Genomic DNA, 19,494 nt, shown 5'->3' with positions numbered 1-19,494 from the left:
CTGACCTCCACACGTGTACAAACACAATAAATAATCATGTCTGTCTATCTATCGTTCTATCTATCTATCATCTGTCTATCATTCTCTCATTCTAGCTATCTATCATCTATCTATCTCTCTGTCCATCTCTCGCTCTCGCTCTCTCTCTCTCTAATATCTATCTAAATTAGAAAAAGATCTTTGAGATTAGCCCTCCCCTGAGAGCATTTTCCTTGTCTGATCCTAGAGGGCTTTCTTAGGTTCTCTGATGGTGTGGAGGTGTGCTTGGAGATGCTTCTGGCCATTGGCAGAGTTAATCATGTAGTCGTTGATTATATGCATGTCGAGGACGGAAAGAAAAGATACTTAAGGGTTCTCAGCCTACTAGAGGTGTTGCTGAGGACAGGTGATGAGGGTTCAGGTTTGGTGTCACATGACCACTGGTGGCACACTCACCTAGATGTTTGGATCTGTGTACATCCTGCTTGACACTCCTAAGTGGCTAGTCAACTGGAAGTGGAATGCCAGCATTGTAGGGGTGGGCTGGGGAGCCTAAGTGGGTGAGGTCACAGGAGGGACAGAGGTGATTGCTGACACCAGAGCTAGGGAGCAGAGCCCCGGCAGACAGCCCATCAGCCTAGTCACCATGTCACCTAGTCACCTTTCAGCTTTGAAAGATGAGGACATCAATCATTCTTAGAAAATAACTCTCAGGTTCAAGTCCTGTTCCTGTCCCTCTGCTTTTGTGCTAGAACATCCGTGCTAGGTAAGCAGATGTAAGTTCCTCACCCTTCGGGTAAGCCGCTGTGCGAGGGCTGCACATGTAACAAGGAGCCGAGCCCAAGTGGTAAGGACGGGGTTGCCAGCTCTCAGCTCCTTGGGAAGATGGCCACAGAGAGAGGTCTGCAATTTTGTGCCAGGAAGAGGCTGGGGAGAAGACCTGGGGTAGATTGGGGTGGGGTGGTAGTCTGAGGCCTTAGGAGGACCAAGGGGAGAAGATGCAGAGCAGCGTGTTCAGAGGGAAGGAAACTGAATGGAAGGGGCTGAGCCAGTGTGTCCAGAGGCTGTGATGAGGTCAGCAAGCCTTTGACCATGTACCTGAGGTACAGAGACAGACAGCCTTGCCACTGAGACCATGGGGTCAGCAAGGGCATGATAGAGATGTGGCTTTCTGCCTGCTGAGTGGGAAGGGATTGGTGGGAAGCCAGGGTGTTGGCAGATGGTGCAGATAGGGGCCTGTGGCAGTTATCTGGAGATGATCGGCTGGGGATGCCTTAGCACTGGGTGCTGGCAGGAGAGGAAATGGGAAACAGATGGATTTGATAAATGATCCAATGCAGAAAGTCAATAGGCACATACTGCCAGGCCCCAGCCTCTTATTTGAACAACTGATGTGTGTGTGTATATCTCATAATTTTCTTACTTAAAGTGAAATATTTAAACCAAAGCAAGAAAAAAAATGACATTTGAGCATCTTTGGAAAAACTCATTTCTTTTTGAAGCGGCCTAGGGACATTTACTTTATTTTTGAATGGTGTTGGGGATCAAACCTAGAACTTTGAGCACACAGGCAAAAATGTACTGCCACTGAGCTTCACCCCAACCCACACCTGCCTCCTTAATGCATTGATGTTTCTTACCTTTCTTTTAAAAAATTATTTATAAAAATATATTTTAATTTTTTTAGAGTTACTTCTATTTATTTTATGAGTGTGTCTTGCATGCATGCATGTCTGTACACTATGTCCGTTCCATGCCCTTGGAGGGCACAAGAGGGTGTCAGGAACTAGACTTGCAAACAGTTGTTAGTCGCCATGTGGGCGCTGGCAATCAAACCCAGGGCTTCTGCAAGAGCAGCCAGTGCTCTTAGCTGGCCGTCTCTTCGGCCCCTATTTTATTTTTAAAATTTTATTACACTTTTTTAACTCTTTTTGGGGGGCCCACCACCCAGCTCCCAAATAAATCACACATGGAAGCTTATTATTACTTATGAATGCCTGGCCTTAGCTTGGCTTAGTTTCTAACCAGCTTTCCTTAACTTATCCTGTCTACCTTTTGCCTCTGGGCTTTTCCCATTCTCTTACTTCTGTATTTGACTCTTACTGCATGGCCTGTGTGTGTAGCTGGGTGGCTGGCCTCTGGAATCATACTTTCCTTCCAGATTTCTCCCTCTATACATTCTCTCTGCCTGCCAGCCCTGCCTATCCTTTCTCCTGCCTTGCTATTGGCGGTTCAGTTCTTTATTAGACCATCAGGTGTTTTACACAGGCACAGTAACAGCTTCATAGAGTTAAACAAATGCATCATGAACAAAAGTAACACACCTTAGAATAATATTTACAACATTACACTTACTCATTTATTTATGAGTCAGTCTCTTTCCCTCTTTCTTTCTCTGTGCACGTGTCTGTGTATGTCTTGTGGCATTTACGTGGAGACAGCTCTCTCCCTCTACAACAGGAGTCTTGGGGATTGGACTCAGGTTCTTCAGGTTTGGCAGTGAGTGCCTTTACTCACTGAACCATTTTCTGACCCAAGATTTATTTCTTTTCCTTTTAAATTAATTTTTATTTTTGGTGTATTTGTGTGTGTGTGTGTGTGTGCGCGCACGCGCATGCTCATGCACCCAGGGAGACCGGAAAAAGGCATCAGATCTCCTGGAGTTGAATGACAGTGAGCACATGACCACTCCTAGGTGTGGTTACGGAGAAGGTTTTATTGTAGACACAAGGGAGAGACTAGAAGAACAGACCAGGCCTCAAGAGGAGAGAGAGCAGAGTGGGGTTGGGGAGGGATGGAGAGTAGGAGAAACGAGAGAGCAGAGAGGGGCCAAGAGAGCGAGTGGCCAGAGAAGCTGGGGAGGGGCAATGGGGGGGGCAATGGAATGGAAGCTGGGGCAATGGAATGGAAGCTGGGGCAATGGAATGGAAGCTGGGGCAATGGAATGGAAGCTGGGGCTGGAGAGATTGGGTGGGGGGGGGGATGAGAAGTGCTGAGAGGAACCAGAACTCTGGAGCTATGCTGGGAGAGCCTGGTGGAGAGCCTGGTGGAGAGCCTGGTGGAGAGCCTGGTGGAGAGCCTGGTGGAGAGCCTGGTGGAGAGCCTGGTGGAGAGCCTGGTGGAGAGCCTGGTGGCCAGCATCTCCTTTGATATGTTAGTAGGCACCTCAGCCATTTGTCCTGAAGTTCTTTGGGACCTGACAGGAATTTCAGGTGGTTGTGGACCCTCTGAGGTGGGTTCTGGGAATTGAACCCAGGTCCTCTGGAGAGTACTGTGTGCTCTTAACCACTGAGCATCTCTCCAGCCCTGATCCTTTTTTAGATCTTGTAACCAGTTAAGAATGTAGACACCTCCCTTGGATGACAGTCCACACAGAAGCAGGTGGTGAGCCTGGGGCAGCCTCCGGGTGCAAGGTGGTGACGGCAGCTTCACTGGCTCCTGAAAGACACAGCCATCCTCAGCCATTCCTGATCTTGTCCCTGACTGTCCAGTTGGGGCAGACATGTTTCTCCAGCGTTTTATTTGGCCCATGATTGTTGGAGGCAGAAAGTTCTTTAGTGTGGTTCTGTCTGTTCATGTTTATATCCCATGACTGTTTAGGATGAGAAGATTGGACCTTTAGTGAGTTGGACAGATGGTGTTTTAGCTGCAGCCACCACAGATGGAGCGGGTGCTGCTGTTGGTCCCCTCTGGGAGGGGCTGGGCCTGCCGTGAGTTTCTTGAAGAGACGTCTTTCAGCTGGAAGCTGGCGTTCCAGTCATTCCCATCCGTAGGGTTCTGCCTTTATGAGGGGCATTCTGTGGCTCTCAACTCCTAGGGAGTTCAGTTTCAACTTTGCGTTTGCTCTTACACCCACATGGCAGCTAACCACAAATGAGGGAGACTCTGGTAGTTTTATGGCCTGGTTAATGGTACTGTTTTTGTTTGTTTTTGCAGGAAGCTAACAGCTCTTCCTTTTTTAGGGTTAGCCCAAGTTATATCAGCAGTCCAATTACCTGAAATGTTCTTATTACTGTAGATTTACTTCACGTGGCTTCTGTGGAGATGGGCTGGGGGTGGGAGTATGTTACCTAGAGAACAGCCCTGCCCTGGGCCCAGCTGCAGACTTTTGCAGATGGGGCTCTAAAGGGACAGTCACCAAGTCTACCCAGTAGACAGTATTGTCTCAGGGTTGCTGGGAGCCTGCCCTGCCGCACCTGTCATTGCTAGAATGACCAGACTTCTCTTTGCAGGTTCAGCATCTGTGGCCAGATATCCATCATCCGCTCCCCTGATGCTGTCAAGCAGATGAGTAAATACAAAGTGGTCCTGTCCTCTCAAGACAAGGACAAGCCTTTGGTCACCGTGGAGACGGATGCTCATGGATCATTTTGCTTTAAAGCGAAGCCAGGGACCTACAAAGTCCAGGTGCATGAGTTTTGTTTGTCTTAGAGTATATGGGGAGGGTGTCTCCATGAGTAGATGTTTTCCCTAAAAGCATCAGGACCTTTGATCCCAAGAGTCCATATCAAAAGGCAGGTGTGCTGGCTGGCGTGAGCTTGTCATCCCAGTGCTGGGTGGCAGAGACGGGCAGATCCCTGGGGCTCACTGGCCGGCCAGGCTTGTCTGCTAGGTAAGCTGCAGGCCACTGAGAGATTATCTCAAAGACCAAGAAAGATGGCTCCTGAGGAAATAACACCCAAGGTGACCTCTGGCCTCCACACACTCTCAGCCCCGAAACTCGAGAAAACGCAAGGGTTTTCCAGAGTGTTAGGAGCCACAGTGGGACACAGGGAGGAGCCTTTTAGGTCCTGGCTCCTGACTCTGAGGCGTTCTCATTCCTACGCGTGAGTGTTGTCAATAGGCACAGGCCTGTCTTTTCCCTTGGATGTGTGTGCAGGTTAGGAGCACGCGGTGCCTCCTGTTCCTTCCTTGCTTCTGGCTGCTCCCAGAGGTTCATGGAGCCAAAGCAGAGCAGAGGCAGTTCTTCAAACCATTCAGAACCTCATGGTACCGTTTCGGAGAGCCCAGACCAAGGAGGGGGAGCTTCCCCACCCTGACTCCAGGACAACCAGCAGGCCCCAGGGAGCCTGCCCATCCAGGCCCAGAAGCAGGGCAGCCCTGGCTGGAGTCGCCTGCGCACAGCTGGGCCAGCGACAAGACAGGCAGAGGTGTGCCCGCGTGGGAAGGCCGTGTCCCTGCAGCTAGCAGGGCTTGCCAATAGAATCAGCTCTGCTCCCGGCTTATGTCAGGGAGGACCAGAGTGTCCACTAAGCACGGGTCTTCTGGGTGGGCCCTTCCTTCTGTGGGGACAAGTGGGGACATTCGTGGGTGGCACAGCTGTCACTGTGAACACCTGCCCAGCTTATCTGAAGATGCCACATCCACAGCTCTTGAAGTTCTGCGGGAAGCTCAGAGTTGGGCACTTCCTTACTGGGAATAAAGTAGGGAATCTCTGCCCCTCCCCATCCTTTTCTGAGCTTGGGAAAGACACACAGAAAAGGAGCCAAGAGTGATAGCACATGCCTGTAATCCCAGCACTGGGGAGCTGAAGCAGGAGAAATGTGAATTTCAGGCTAGCCTGAGCTGCACAGTCTCGGTCTTAAAATAACACACAAGAAAAGAAGTACTTGGAAAAAGAAAATGACCTAATCCCACAAGTGCCTTTGGGGAGGCATCAGACTCTCTGTCTGTCTGTCTGTCTGTCTCTCTCTCTCTTTGAGACTTGTTTTCACAACAGCCCAGGTTGACTTGGACCTTGGGGTGTCCTTTGTGCCTCCGCCTCCTGAGTGTGGGATTACAGACTGGTGCTGCCATGCCCGGTTTAGTTATTATACTATTACTGTGTTACTGCAAAAGTATCACTTCGGGCTGTGCATGCTGGCACACGCCTTTAATCGCAGCATGCAGAGGCAGGTGGATCTCTGTGAGTTCCAAGACAGATAGGGCTACACAGAGAAACCCTGTCTTGAAAACAAACAAACACAGTTACTTCTTACATTTGTTATGATTACACATCTGGGCTCAAAGTGAACCTTCACCCTTCTCTATCTGCGTACCTTGAGGCCAACATGAAGGTTCTAGTGCCTCAGACTGGGGAGAGATGTTCTCTGTAGCCTCTAGTGCAGTGGTTCTCAACCTGTGGGTCACAGACCCTTTGAGGGGGGGTGTCACACATTAGATATCCTGCATATCAGATACTTACATTATAATTCGTAACAATAGCAAAATTGCAGTTATGAAGTAGCAGCAAAATAATTTTATGGTTGGGGGTCAGCACTATATGAGGAACTGGTAAAGGGTCTCAGCATTTGGAAGGCTGAGGACCACTGCCTTACTGTCTCATGTTCTCACAGGTGGTGGTGCCTGAGGCCGAGACCAGAGCCGGGCTGATGCTGAAACCACAGGCCTTCCCTCTCACTGTGACCAACAGGCCTGTGATGGATGTGGCCTTTGTGCAGTTTTTGGCGTCTGTTTCTGGAAAAGTCTCCTGTTTGGGTGAGCTGTCCACTGCATGGGAGAGCCTCTAGTTCAGAGAACTGGGCAGTGGGAGGGGCTGGGACCAGGCCTTTCTGAATGGGGAAGCAGTAAAGGCAGTGCCATTCTGGGGGGGCTGCAGGGTTGTGAATGGTGATTTCTCAGTAACTGCCAAGTTTCTTTTTAGGCTGAAATCAGACCCTGCTTTCAGTATTAGCTCATGTGTGTAGGTACGGGCACAGTGTGTATGGACATACTTGCACATGTGTGCCTGTATGTGGAGGCAGAGGGTAGTATTGGATGTCTTGCCTTGATTCCTCTGCACTGTTTTATATATTGGAACCGAAACTCATCGGTTCAGCTAGGCTGGCTGGACAAAGGGCTCCCAGGTTCTCTACCCACTCCCAGTGCTGGGGCTGTAAGCTTTTTGTGTGGGATTAAGGGAGCCAAACTCAGATCCTCACGCTAGTGATGCAGGCAGCTCACCAGCTGGGTCATCTCCCCAGCCTCATGTGTGTGTGTTATGGTTTTTTGAGACAGGCTTTCTCTGCATAGTTTTGGTGCCTATTCTGGATCTTGCTCTGTAGACCAGGCTGGCCTTGAACTCACAAAGATCTTCCTGCCTCTGCCTCCCGAGTGCTGGGATTGAAGGCGTGCACCACCACTGCCCGGCCTTAGTGGGTTTTTTGAGACTGGGTCTCGTGTAGTTCAGGCTGGCCTCTAACTTGTACAAGGCTGAGAATGATCTTAACTTTCTTGCCTCCAGGACTTAGTGCTTAGGCTAAGCACTCAGAAACTTGTCAGGGCTTGTGATGGCAATCATGTGAGGTCCTCTGGCCTTTCCTCTACAGATACCTGCGGGGACCTGTTGGTGACCCTGCAGTCGCTGAGCCGCCAGGGTGAGAAACGCAGCCTCCAGCTCTCCGGCAAGGTCAACTCCATGACCTTCACGTTTGACAAAGTGCTGCCTGGGAAATACAAAAGTAAGATGGAGCATGATACATCCGTGAGCTGTCCCAAGCCTGCTCCTCTTTGTGCTTACTGTAGGCCTTTCCATGGGAACTCTGTCCTGGGACCATGGCCTGCAAAGTAAGACCTTGTCCAGAAGGTCCTGCTCTGCATCTGCTTTGGGGAGGGTGCCCTGACTAATCACCTTATTTTTCAATGCCAGAAAGAGCGTGCTAATTCACCTCTCACGTCTGCACCTTGCTCTAGAGTGACCTTAGGCAGGCACTCTTTCCCCTCCCCAGACTGTTTCCTCATCTGTGAGATGGTACAGTAGCCTCAGCAAGGAGAGACCAAGCAAAGCATAGAGCCTGATCAGCAGGGCAGTCCCACGCAGGTGCCCTTCCTGTCCTCAACAGGCCAGCTCCTGCCTCCTTTTTGGACTAGACTTCTGGCTCGTGGAAAGTAGGCTTCCTTCTCTGGGGTGGTTTTCTGTCTCCGAAAGAGCTGGCAAACTGCACTCGCAGCTGCCTGCCTGTTTTATAGTTTCCGTGGAGTCTTACCACACCCTTGTGCGTGTACTGACTGTTGTTGCTCAGAGTCCACACCTGCCAGGCTGACAGAAAGCCTGGTGCTGGGGAGGCCAAGGAGTTCAAGGTCAGCCAGGACTGCATGCCGTATAAACAACAACAAAAATCAGTTGAAAATATTTACACGCCGGGCGGTGGTGGCGCACGCCTTTAATCCCAGCACTCGGGTGGCAGAGGCAGGCGGATCTCTGTGAGTTCGAGGCCAGCCTGGTCTCCAAAGCAAGTTCCAGGAAAGGCACCAAACCTACACAGAAAAACCCTGTCTCGAAAAACCAAAAAGAAAGAAAATATGTATGCAAAGTCTGGTGACCCTGGATATCTTGTAGCCTGGCATCTTCAGTCATCATGGATTTCTTTGTGGGCAGCCACAGTGGCCACTGTAATAAGTTTTTCTTTGGCAGTGACCTGTCCTAAACATTGTTGACTGCCCAGGTGTTTTTATATAAAGAACAACATTTTCTTTTTAGATAGGGTCTCACTCTAGAGCCCAGGCTGGCTTTGAACTCCTTGTCCTCCTGCCTCAGTGCTGGGATTCCAAGTGCACAGCACCGTGTTCAGCACATGTGCACTCTGCAGCAACTAGGCAGCAGGTCCCGGTTGCTTGTGGTACGTGGCACAGTCCCCGGTGTTTGTTTTGCAGTAAGCATCATGCATGAGGATTGGTGCTGGAGGAACAAGAGTCTGGAAGTGGAAGTTCTGGAGGATGATGTGTCTTCAGTGGAGTTCAGGCAGACGGGCTATATGCTGCGGTGTGCGCTGTCACATGCCATCACTCTGGTATGTACTGCTCCTGAAGGGTCGAAGAGAGTGTCCAGGGGGCCTGGCAAGATGGCTCAGTGTGTAAAGGCACTTGCTACCAAGCCAGATGGTCTGAATTTGATCCCTGGGACCCACACAATGGAAGGAAAGAACCAGATCCTGCAAGTTACCCTCTGACCTACACATATGTACAGCACACACACACACACACACACACACACACACACACCCTCTGACCTACACATACATACACTGCACACATTCACTCTCTCTCTCTCTCTAAAAGGTCTGGCTTATAGTAATTGCCTGAGCCTGGCACAGCATGAATTCATAATGACAGTCGAGCCAGGCTCCTACTCTGCCCTGAGTTCCCGCCTGCTAGGGCAGGCATCCTCATCCTGTGGGCAGAGGGGCCGCGGTGCTGTGGTGCTTCAGCAAGCCCCTTATTTTTCCTGCAGCTTTGAGATCATGTGCGCACTTTGCAGGCTGTGGGGAGGCTCTGCAAGCTGTGTTGTGTTTAACCTTTCCTGGGCGCAGCAGTCTGCTGTTTACTAGGGAGCTGTGCTTCTCTCTAGGCTGTTGCTTCCCACAGTGGGAAGAGCTTGCTTACTTATCCTCTACTGTTTTGTTTTTATTTGATTTTTACTTCTGGGGACTAAACCCAGGGTTTCAAATATACTGAGCAAGCACTTATCACTGAGTTGTAGTGCTGGCCCTTAAAACGTTTTTAAGTTGTTATTATTTTATTTATTGTTTTTTGAGGTCTGGTCTCCTAGCCCTGGCTGTCCTGGGATTCACTATGTAGACCAGGCTGGCCTCAAACTCACAGATTCAAATTCAATGCCTATGCCTCCCTGGTGCTGGAATTAAAGATGGGCAGTACTGGGCCCAGCCTAAATTGTTGTTATTTTACGTTGTGTATATGGGTGTTTTGCCTGTACGTGTCTGTACTGCTGCCCATGTGCAGTGTTCATGGAAGCCAGCAGGGGGCACCGGAGCGCCTAGGACTGGAGTTGCAGTGATTGTGAATCTCCATGGAGCAATCAAAGCCAGGTCTCTTGGAAGAGAAGCGGTCTTCTTCACTGCTCAGCCATCTCTCCAGCTCCCTCTTTTTCACTCTCTGTTTTTGAGACTGAGTTTTGCTGAGTTGCCCAGGCTGGTCTTTGTATTCTCCTGCTTCTCTCCCAAGCTGGTGGGATGTAGGCTCTTGCTTGTCTGCTTGTCTGTGGTCCCAGGGGCTCCAGGGAATGAATGATCCCTGTAGTTTCCACAGGGGTAGTAGCAAATGTCCTTGTCAGATCCCAGCGAGAAGCGAATGACAGTGTCAGGGCTGCTTGTGATGCTGGACCTCAGCTGCTAACACTGAAGTGCCCACTTTATTGCATTTTGTAAGGAAGATGGCAAGGGACCTGGGTTTGCCTCACTCGCCCCCTGACCTCTTCGTCCACCTGTTCTGGGCCCCAGCAGCACTTGCTCCCCCAGTTCACCCGACCCTGTTGTCTCCGTTGTTGATGCCCAGAGAGCTGAGCCTTCCCCAGAAGTGCAGGTATTCTTCTTGTCTCACGGAGGCCTCAGCAGTTTCCTATTGAGAGGGTGGTGCTGCGCCAGGCCCCAGAGCTCTAGCGCTCTTCCCCATGGTAGGTGGTGATCCGCTCACTGCATTTGCTTCTCTGCTCTGTCTCCCTACCTGAAACCTCCTGTTCCTTTGTTTGATTTGTCGGTTTCCCCACCCTCCTCAGAGCAGGGGCCGCATCATGCCTCCCTCGACCCTGACCTGAGTCTGTCCTGTAGCAGGTACTCAGTAAATAGGAGCCGACTGAGTGCAAATAGCACATTTCAGAAAGTTTGGAGGTTCAGTGTTTCTGTGGCACCCATCAGCTCAAAATGATTAGTGGGCCAAACTGATGACTGGCTCAGAACAGGAACATCACTCATCACCACACTGCTTCTGTCTTCCCACAAGTCACTGTGTTGACTTTGGCCCCACAGGAGTTTCATCAAGACGGAAACGGCCCCGAGAATGTGGGGATTTACAACCTATCTAGAGGAGTCAACCGCTTCTGCCTGTCCAAGCCTGGTGAGCCTGGGAGGCAGGAGGGTGGGGCCAGGGTGGGCCTGAAGGGCAGAGACCCTGGGTCCTTTCGCCTTCAGAGCTGTTAATGAGGTGGCTGGCCAGTGGCCTGTCCTCTGGTCCTCCACTGACTTCTCTTAGCTCTATTAGGATAGAGTTTACACAGCAGGAAGTTCACCTGCTTGGGAGCTTAGTGGTGGGGCACCAGCCAGTGTGCTCTTAGGGCCTGGGCGGATCCCCAGGCCACACAAACAACACAGCTCATTCGAGTGGGATGTGTGTGCCAAGTGGTGTCTGGTAAGCTCACCAGATTGTGCAGTCCTCACTGCATGCCCCCCCCCCACAGTAGCTCAGCCCTGCTGCCCCGCTGAGCCTGGTTCTGTGCTTTGCTTCTTATATCTAAGTTTTGAAGGTGGGCCACGCTGTCGTGTTCAGTCTCGCTGCACAGCAGGCCCAGCTTTGTCTTTGTTGTTGAGTAATAGTCCACATTCTGTGTGTGTGGCCGTTTGCCATTCGAGGTGCTGAGATGGTTTCCATTTGGGGTGTTAGGAATAACATGGCTGTGAGCTGTGTGCATGGCTTTGTGCCTGTGTATTTTAGTTCTTATTTAGTTCCTAAGAATGGGACCTCTTAACCATATGGTAAATTTATGTGCAACTTGCTGCCAACCTGCTGCCCTCCCCAGTGTGGTGCCCAGCCCACGTGTGGCCACCCAGTATAGTACTGGGCTGTAGTAGGGGTCAGTCAGTATCTGCTGACAAATGTGGAGTCGGGGAGCTAATCATGACCCCCGCTGCCCGCTGCGCTGGGCCTGCTGTGCAGTGAGAGCAGAAAGGGACTTGAAGCTTCTGCAGGAGTCTGGTCACCATGAATGAGCTGTGAGAGATTAAATTGTTAATTTTGCTCATCCTCAGCTTGACTGCATTCCTCCAGCAGGTGGTGAGTTGTGCCCTTTCCCCAGGTTATGCTGAGAAGTGTGTGCTTTTGCAGGCCTCCTCTGCCCCCGTTCCTTTTCAGAACCACATGCCTGGTTACCCTGAGGCTCCTTAACTGAATCTTCTAAGTTGGAGAATTCTCCTCTCAGTCTGGTTCACAGGAGAGATTTGCTTTTCAGTCCTTGCTGGATATGTGCACGTTAGCTGCATGTGAGCAGGTGCAGCCACAGAGAGTCCTTAAGTCTCAGACAGTGAAGGCACACTCCTGAGCAGGCTGTGAAGGGAGGGGTCTGTGGCTCAGGAAAGCAGCCTGGTGTTTCCAGTCTCATTATCTCAGGTTGTGATATGCTTGAGCTTTCAAATGAGGTGTGCTGCCTTCTGAGCACACATGTGGGAATTGGAATTGCCTGACATAATGCATTCTGTTCTCAGCAAACGACTTTTGGTTTTCTCTGTGTAGGTGTGTACAAAGTCACCCCTCGCTCCTGCCACCGGTTTGAGCAAGCCTTCTACACTTATGACACGTAAGCCTAGAGACGACAGTGCTTTGTGGTGGGGGTGTTCTGGTGTTTACCTTCCTCTTCTCTGTCTCTTTGTGTCTTCTTCATGTGAGCATACAGGTGTATTTCTGTTGGGTTTTTGTTCTTTTGGAAGAGGTAAGATTAGGCGTTAAGGTGAATTTCTAGAAATGGGTTTTATGATATTTAGATGTTACTGAGGAAATGGAGCAGGCTGTCCTTCCTGAGAATTCTATAAACTCAAGGGTCTGCAAGAGGGCTCACTGGGTAAAGATGTTTGCCAAGGCAAACTGGAGACCAGGGTTCAAAACCTGGAACCGTGAAGGAGAGAATGGACCCCACAGAGCTGTCTTCTGATTGTACTTGTGAGGCTCCCTGAGTTGTCTCACTCCAGCCTGTGGGCTGTTTCTCAGTGTATTGGGGTGGGCAGGGCCCAAGGCAACACGCCACCGCCTGGAGTCTCGGGGTTGCTGCTAGCAGCTTCTCTGTGCTCTGATTATAGGTCTTCACCCAGTATCCTGACACTGACCGCCATTCGCCACCATGTCCTGGGAACTATCACCACAGACAAAATGATGGACGTCACAGTGACTATCAAGTAAGATGGTGTCCTGTGTGGGCGGGGCGGGGCTGGTGGAGAGGCCCTGGGAGACTCTCACGGGCTCTGGGATGATTTGAACTCTCATCTCTAAGGGTATACACCAGTGGCCTCCTTCTCTTACACTCAGATGATACAGTTGTAAACCATAGCAGTGACATCCCTGACAGCTGGGCACCCCACTTTAAGTCTGTTGGAATTCTTGATGCTTTTCGCTAAGGGAAAAAACTTTCAGGGTTTGTTCTTTGTTCATTATAGTTCAAGTGTTTTAGTGACTTTTAAGAATCGCCTCTTTTCTGGAGCTCTTTTCTTGAGGGCTGGAGGAGTGGAGGCGGCTCCTGTAGAGGTCGGAGGAGGTGTGTGGGAGACAGTCCTTGCTGGGGGTGTGCCTGATACCCTAGCTTTCTCCGGAAGTGGCAGACTCTGGGCAGCTGTCTCACGCAGGTGGAATTCTGAGGACCTCGCTCTCTCCCCTCTCCAGTTGAAGTTGGCTTTGTCTCCATCCAGTTCCCGTGTTCCTGCCCATCTGCCACGGATGCTGAGAACATTCAAACACAGACACGTGCACACACGTAGATATGTACACACAGACACACACACAGATAAGCACACATGCACAGAATAATTTATTGTTCTGAGGGATTGACCCAGAACCCAGGGCTTGCTTTGCACATGCTGTGCAGTTGCTGTGCCCTGGGCTGCACCTCCAGTCCGTTCTTTCATTTTCACTTGGAGATAGAGTATCAGCCAAGTTGTCCAAGCTGACCTTGAACTTGCTGTGTGATCGATCATTCTCTCAGCATCCTTCAGAACTGAGGTGACTAAACTGTGCCGTATCCAGAAAATACGATTGAGAATTGTCAGGATGCTGCCCTGGGCTTCCTAGGCCACTGTAAATACCCATGTGGTCCTGACAGTCTCACGGGGAAGCAAACACGGGACTCTAAAGTTATGACCTTTGAACGAGTGAGAAGGGAGGCTGGCAGGCAGGCCGTGTTGAGGGTTTTAGGCTTTGACCCATACACACCGCTGTCGTGGTTTACATCGTGTGACTCCAGGCCTGTTGAGTGGAGAATGGACCGAGGAGGCTTAGGAGTGGGAGAAGCTTGAGGCACGGAGGGAGCTCTGCAGAGGCCCAGTGAAGGGACAGGGTCTCGGCCAGCTAAGGACACGGAGGGTTGGCGAGGAGGCTGGGGGATGGGGAGCAGACAGCTGGACTGGAAGAGAGTGCTCTTGATTTTATGAGTTGGTGGAAACATCTCTCTCCTGCTGTGGGGCCTAGAGCCGTGCCACCATCTTCTGGGTTTTCAAAGTCCGGTTTACCGGGCACAGGCCTGCGAAATGGAGGTAGAGCACCAAATGGAGTGGGAACAGGCCTGTGCCTCTTGGCTGCAGGGCTGGACAGGTGGGGACCCAGCTGTACGTGAGGGCCCACTGTTGAGTCTCAGCATGGTGCAGGCGCTGCAGGTGCCCAGCCCTTCATCCTGCGGTCAGTGGTCAGTGTTGGCCACAGTGGCTCCAGGTCCCTGATTGCACCGTCATTGTATTAACCTGCATAGCTTGAGGGTGGCTGCCCTCGTGTCATCAGCCTGTGCTGACTGTGGGAGCTGTGTTTCTGCTGGACCCTTTGGGAATCTGACCTGCTAGGCTTTACCCACCTGCTGGCTGTTGGCCCCATGGCCCTGCTCTGTAGAGTGCTCTCTTGTTCAGAAGTGCGGCTCCCATCGTTTTCTGACCCTGGTCACTGTCCCTCGCTCCCCTGCTCCAGCCGGCCCCTCAGCAAACCGTTGCCTTTACAGTGAAAGTATTGCCGGTCCCAGCACTGGGGAGGCAGAGGCAGGCGGATCTCTGTGAGTTCGAGGCCAGCCTGGTCTACAGAGTGAGTTCCAGGAAAGGCTCCAAAGCTACACAGAGAAACCTTGTCTTGAAAATAAAATAAACTAAAAACCAAAGAAGTCCTCTACTACAGTGAAAGCATGTTCAGATGTCTTTCTGGTCCAGTGCTGGACTCCCGTCCTCTTCCACTCGCCATAGCATTGGGCTTGGGCCTCTGCAGCAGCCGCCCGCCGCCCTGTCCCGCTGTGCCTCGGGACCAGGGGTCTCCACACGGTGGCCTCTGCAGCAGCCGCCCGCCGCCCTGTCCCGCTGTGCCTCGGGACCAGGGGTCTCCACACGGTGGCCTCTGCAGCAGCCGCCCGCCGCCCTGTCCCGCTGTGCCTCGGGACCAGGGGGTCTCCACGCGGTGGCCAGAGTGGCTCTGCCGGTGTGGAGACCAGTCTTTCCTCCCCTGAAAACCCAGCAGCCTCCCACCCTGACTCATCTAGAGCCCACACAGGTCTTTGAAGTATGTGTGACCCCTGCTTCCCCTCTGACCTTTCTGACCCGTCTGCCCTCCCATGAGTCTTCCACCAGGCTTTTGATCTTGCCATCTCTGGAACACCCAGTGAACGTCCTCTGCCCAGGGTCACCTTCTCAGAATCTTGACGGTGCACCGTGCCCTCCACTCACTGTGTCCCATGGCTGCTGTCTTCTCCGGGCGTTGTGTCTGGTGTGCCTTTTCTGCCAACGTCCCCGCCTGCCTCCTAGAGTGCGATTTCTCAGGGTCAGGGAGTGTGGGCTGGCCCTTCAGCCGGGGGTCCCACTGCTGCTTCTCTTGATTTTCTGTTTTGTTTTTCTGAAACAGGCTTTCTCTGTATCCCTGGCTCTCCTGGATCTCACTTTGTAGACTAGGCTGACTTAGATCTCGCTCTATAGACCAGGCTAGCCTCAAACCCAGAGATCCCCCTGCCTCTGCCTCCCGAGTGCTGGGATTAAAGGTGTGCACCCATGTCCAGCTCCTCATTTCTTTAGATTCAAGAAAGGTGTGAAAGGGCAGAGGCCTAGAGCATGAATCCAGGTGCCATCAAGTTGTAGGGTCTTGTATTCCGGCCCGTTCTGCTATCATCTTCTGCTATGCCACATCAAAATATTCAGTTTTTATTTTTCTATTTTACAGTTGTGTGTGTGCACACATGTAGATGCAGGTACATGTGTAGAGGTCACAGCAGTCAATCTCAGCTGTTGTTCTTTGGAAGCCATTTACCTTTTGTTTGAGACCGGGTCTCTTACTGGCCTGGAGCTTGCTGATCAGGTTAGGCCATCTGACCAGGGAACCCCAGGGGTTCACCTGTCTCAGCCTCCCAGACACTGGGATTATCAGCACATTGCCACCACATCTGGCTCTTTTGAGAATGTGTGTTTGGGGGCTCACATCTTCATGTTTATACATCAAGCAAGTACCTTCCTCAGCCCCATTTTTTTCCTTTTTGCTAAACTAATTCATGTTCATTATGAGTTTATTTTAGTTTCTGTATATGGGATGTTTTACCAGCATCTATGTCTACCATGTGCATGTAGAGGCCAGCAGAGGGCCTGGAGTCAAACCCAGCTCCTCTGGGAGAGCAGCCAACAGCTGGTCCTTCTCTCCTGTCCCTAGTTAATGATTTTAAACTGAAAGATTGTGGGACTGTGGTGTCACTGTAAGGTGTCTGGCGTTTACTCATGAGTCCCCAGGAATGGGAATGTCACTTTCCATTCAGTGCAGGATGAGCACCACATGCCATCGCCAACCTCTCTTCTCTCTCTTCTCCAGGTCTTCCATCGACAGCGAACCAGCCTTGGTCTTGGGCCCTCTGAAGTCTGCACAGGAGCTGCGGAGGGAACAGCAGCTGGCAGAGATTGAGACCCGCAGGCAGGAGAGGGAGAAGACGGGCAGAGCCAGGCCTCCTGGGCAAGAGATGGTGGACGAGTTACAGGGCCCCTTCTCCTACGACTTCTCCTACTGGGCGCGGTAAGAGCTTGTGCTCTCCACTGCCTTCTCTTCTGAGGAGGGAACCAGCCAGCCAACCTGAGCCTTTCTCACTCCTTCAGGTCTGGAGAGAAAATCACAGTCACACCTTCATCCAAAGAGCTCCTCTTTTTCCCGCCGTCCATGGAAGCCACTGTCAGTGGAGGTATGTGTCCACTCCGTGAGCCAGTGTCCTGCCTTTGTTTCTCTTTGGAGGTGTTTAGTGAGTTTTGTGTTAATTTGCACAGCCATGTCTGTAAGCCACCCAAAAGCCTCTTGGTTCTTGGTGTCACTAGTAGACGGGCCCCATGGACGGATGGTTGGCTGCATGGATAAAGAAGTGAATGGGTGCTGGGTGTGGTGGTGCACGCCTTTAATCCCAGCACTTGGGAGGCAGAGGCAGATGGATCTCTGTGAGTTGGAGGCCAGCCTGGTCTACAGAGCGGGTTCCAGAACAGCCAGGGCTACAGAGAGAAAGCCTGTCTGGAAAAACCAAGAAGAAAAGAAATGAATGGTCTAAGTAAAGGCAGCTTCTGTGACTGTAGGTGAGGTGTTTTGGGAGAAGGACCTGTCTTCCTTTGATTTGATCCATCCAAAAGGTAGAGGAAAAGCCATACCACCAGTTGCCAAACCTGCTTGAGCTTGCTGCTTCTGAATGGTTTGGGTCTTCCTTTTCCTAGGTGTGGAGGGAAGGCCTTTTCCAGGAAAGAGTTATCGCAGTGCTTGCCTGTGGAACATTTGTGTGGTGTGTGTTTAGGGTTGAGTATGCTGGAAGAGTGAGTTTCTGGTGTGTCCACCCCACCCCTTCCATCTTCCTACCAGGTCTGAGGTGAACAGCACCCCTCAGAATATTGCAAGTGTCTTGCTCTGTCCCCACCTTACTCTCGTGAGATAGAGTCTTTCACTGAACCTGGAGGTGGACTGACAGCCATCCCCCAAGGTTATAGACCCATGGCTGAACTTGGCTTTTGACGTGTGTATTGGGGATTCAAACACATGTCCTCACACTTGCAGAACGGCACCATCTCCCCAGCCAGAGCTTCCATCTTTAATGTCTCGGGTCTAGGTCCTCTTTCTTCTGAGAGCTCCAGTGGGTACCTCTCCTCCCTCTGTAGCACCTGCCCATCCTTTTGTTTCCTCCTTAGAAAACTGCCCAGGGAAGTTGATTGAGATCCACGGGAAGGCGGGCTTGTTCCTAGAAGGCCAGATCCACCCAGAGCTGGAGGGAGTCGAGATTGTGATCAGTGAGAAGGGAGCAACTTCACCTTTGATCACTGTCTTCACTGATGATAAAGGTGCTTACAGGTATGTCCCCAAGGAGAAAACGCTTGCCTGGCCCCAGCAGGGAGCCTCTTGAGGCAGGTGGGGCTCAGGCTTCCTGGGGAAGGCTACACTTTCTCTGAAGCTGCAAACAGCCATTAGTAGTGTTTGACTCTCTTTCCTGCAGCGTTGGCCCCCTGCACAGTGACCTGGAATACACTGTGACCTCACAGAAGGAGGGCTATGTGCTGACTGCCGTGGAAGGAACTGTAGGAGACTTCAAGGCTTATGCCTTGGCTGGCGTGAGCTTCGAGGTAACGTTTCAAAGGCCACTTCATTGAGGGTAATGCACATGATGATAAACCACACAGAACGTGCACAGTCAGTTTTACACATAGTCACACATATTGCAGATACCACCACTGTCAAAATAGCAAATTTCCTGTCCCCATTGTCCTTCATGCTGATGCTGATGTCACCTGTTTCTGTCAGTGAGTTACCAACTTTTGGAGCATTTATATAAGTGGAATTGTGTACCATGGTTTCCTTCACATGGGTACACTGGAGAGACATGGATTTCACACGGTTGTGCATGTTTCAGCTATCACTCTTTTTCTTTGGAGGCAGGGTGTCTAGCCTAGACTATCCTCTAAGCCTCTAACTCCCTGTGTAGTGGGATGTATCTTTAAACTCCTAATCCTCCTGTCTCTATCTCCCAAGTTCTGAGATGACGGGTCTGTGCATCCACACCCAGTATATTTGGTACTGGGGGATGGGGCCCAGAGCTTTGCGCATGCTGGGCAGGCACTCAACCAATCACGCCATTTCCCTGGGCCCTAGATTGTCATTCTCACTGGCTCTGTGTTCCCATGGTGATGCCTAGTGTCTGCTCTTGTCCACTAGTCCTTTGTGCAGTGTATTGTCCTGCACAGGCTGTGAAGTAGTTGAGTGTGACTCTGTGAAGCACATCACACACAGCCTGAAGCACCGTTGCTGAGTGCAGGTTAGACTAGAGTGAGGAGGTGCAGATGTGCAAGAACTACGCACCATAGATGATATCTGTGGTTTATAAGACACTCCTAGAGTGACTGAGAACACACAGCCTCAAGGAAAAGAAGACCAGCACAGACATGGAAGAATAGGGTATCCATGGAAGTAACTCAATGACTAGGAAGCCGGAAGACACACTCTGCTTGGGCAGCCACTGAGGGAACACTCTCTGGGGATGGACTTGTAATAATTGAGTCCAGTGTTTAGTTTGGGGTGCGCCTGTTTTGCCATGGAGAGGTAATTTATGGACTGCTGTGATAAGGATAGGAGGACTTGTTGAGGTTCAGAGTTTGAGGGTTCAGTCTGTGTGGGTGGGGAGGCCACTGGCTCACATCTTCATAGATCTCGAGGCAGAGGAAAGATGGCAAGTCCCATCCTCTGTCATGGCCCACCCCCCAAGTTTGCACATCCTCCACATCACCTGCCAATGGGGGAGCAAGTGCTGACACTTGACACTCAGACCGTAACAGCAACTCCCTGTGGTTGATTGCTCCAGCAAAGGTGTAC

The 19,494-nt window shown here is 51.2% G+C and overlaps 1 protein-coding gene across 2 annotated transcripts in view; it reads left to right on the top strand.

Moving 5' to 3' along the window:
* The window catches only part of LOC118583598 (nodal modulator 1), a 63,671-nt gene that overhangs the window by 20,595 nt on the left and 23,582 nt on the right, over positions 1–19,494 (top strand). For both annotated transcript variants that reach the window (XM_036187030.1, XM_036187041.1), the window contains exons 12-22: positions 4,212–4,386; positions 6,315–6,456; positions 7,287–7,418; positions 8,611–8,747; positions 10,719–10,806; positions 12,196–12,259; positions 12,756–12,851; positions 16,483–16,680; positions 16,761–16,843; positions 17,823–17,982; positions 18,125–18,251. In XM_036187030.1, the coding sequence (XP_036042923.1) occupies positions 4,212–4,386; positions 6,315–6,456; positions 7,287–7,418; positions 8,611–8,747; positions 10,719–10,806; positions 12,196–12,259; positions 12,756–12,851; positions 16,483–16,680; positions 16,761–16,843; positions 17,823–17,982; positions 18,125–18,251 (1,402 nt within the window). The remainder of the gene's footprint in view (positions 1–4,211; positions 4,387–6,314; positions 6,457–7,286; positions 7,419–8,610; positions 8,748–10,718; positions 10,807–12,195; positions 12,260–12,755; positions 12,852–16,482; positions 16,681–16,760; positions 16,844–17,822; positions 17,983–18,124; positions 18,252–19,494) is intronic.

The sequence above is a fragment of the Onychomys torridus genome, chromosome 1 (assembly GCF_903995425.1).
Source record: "Onychomys torridus chromosome 1, mOncTor1.1, whole genome shotgun sequence".
NCBI lineage: Eukaryota > Metazoa > Chordata > Mammalia > Rodentia > Cricetidae > Onychomys > Onychomys torridus.
Note: the sequence above shows the minus strand (reverse complement) of the source record. Positions and strands in the feature narration are given on the sequence as shown.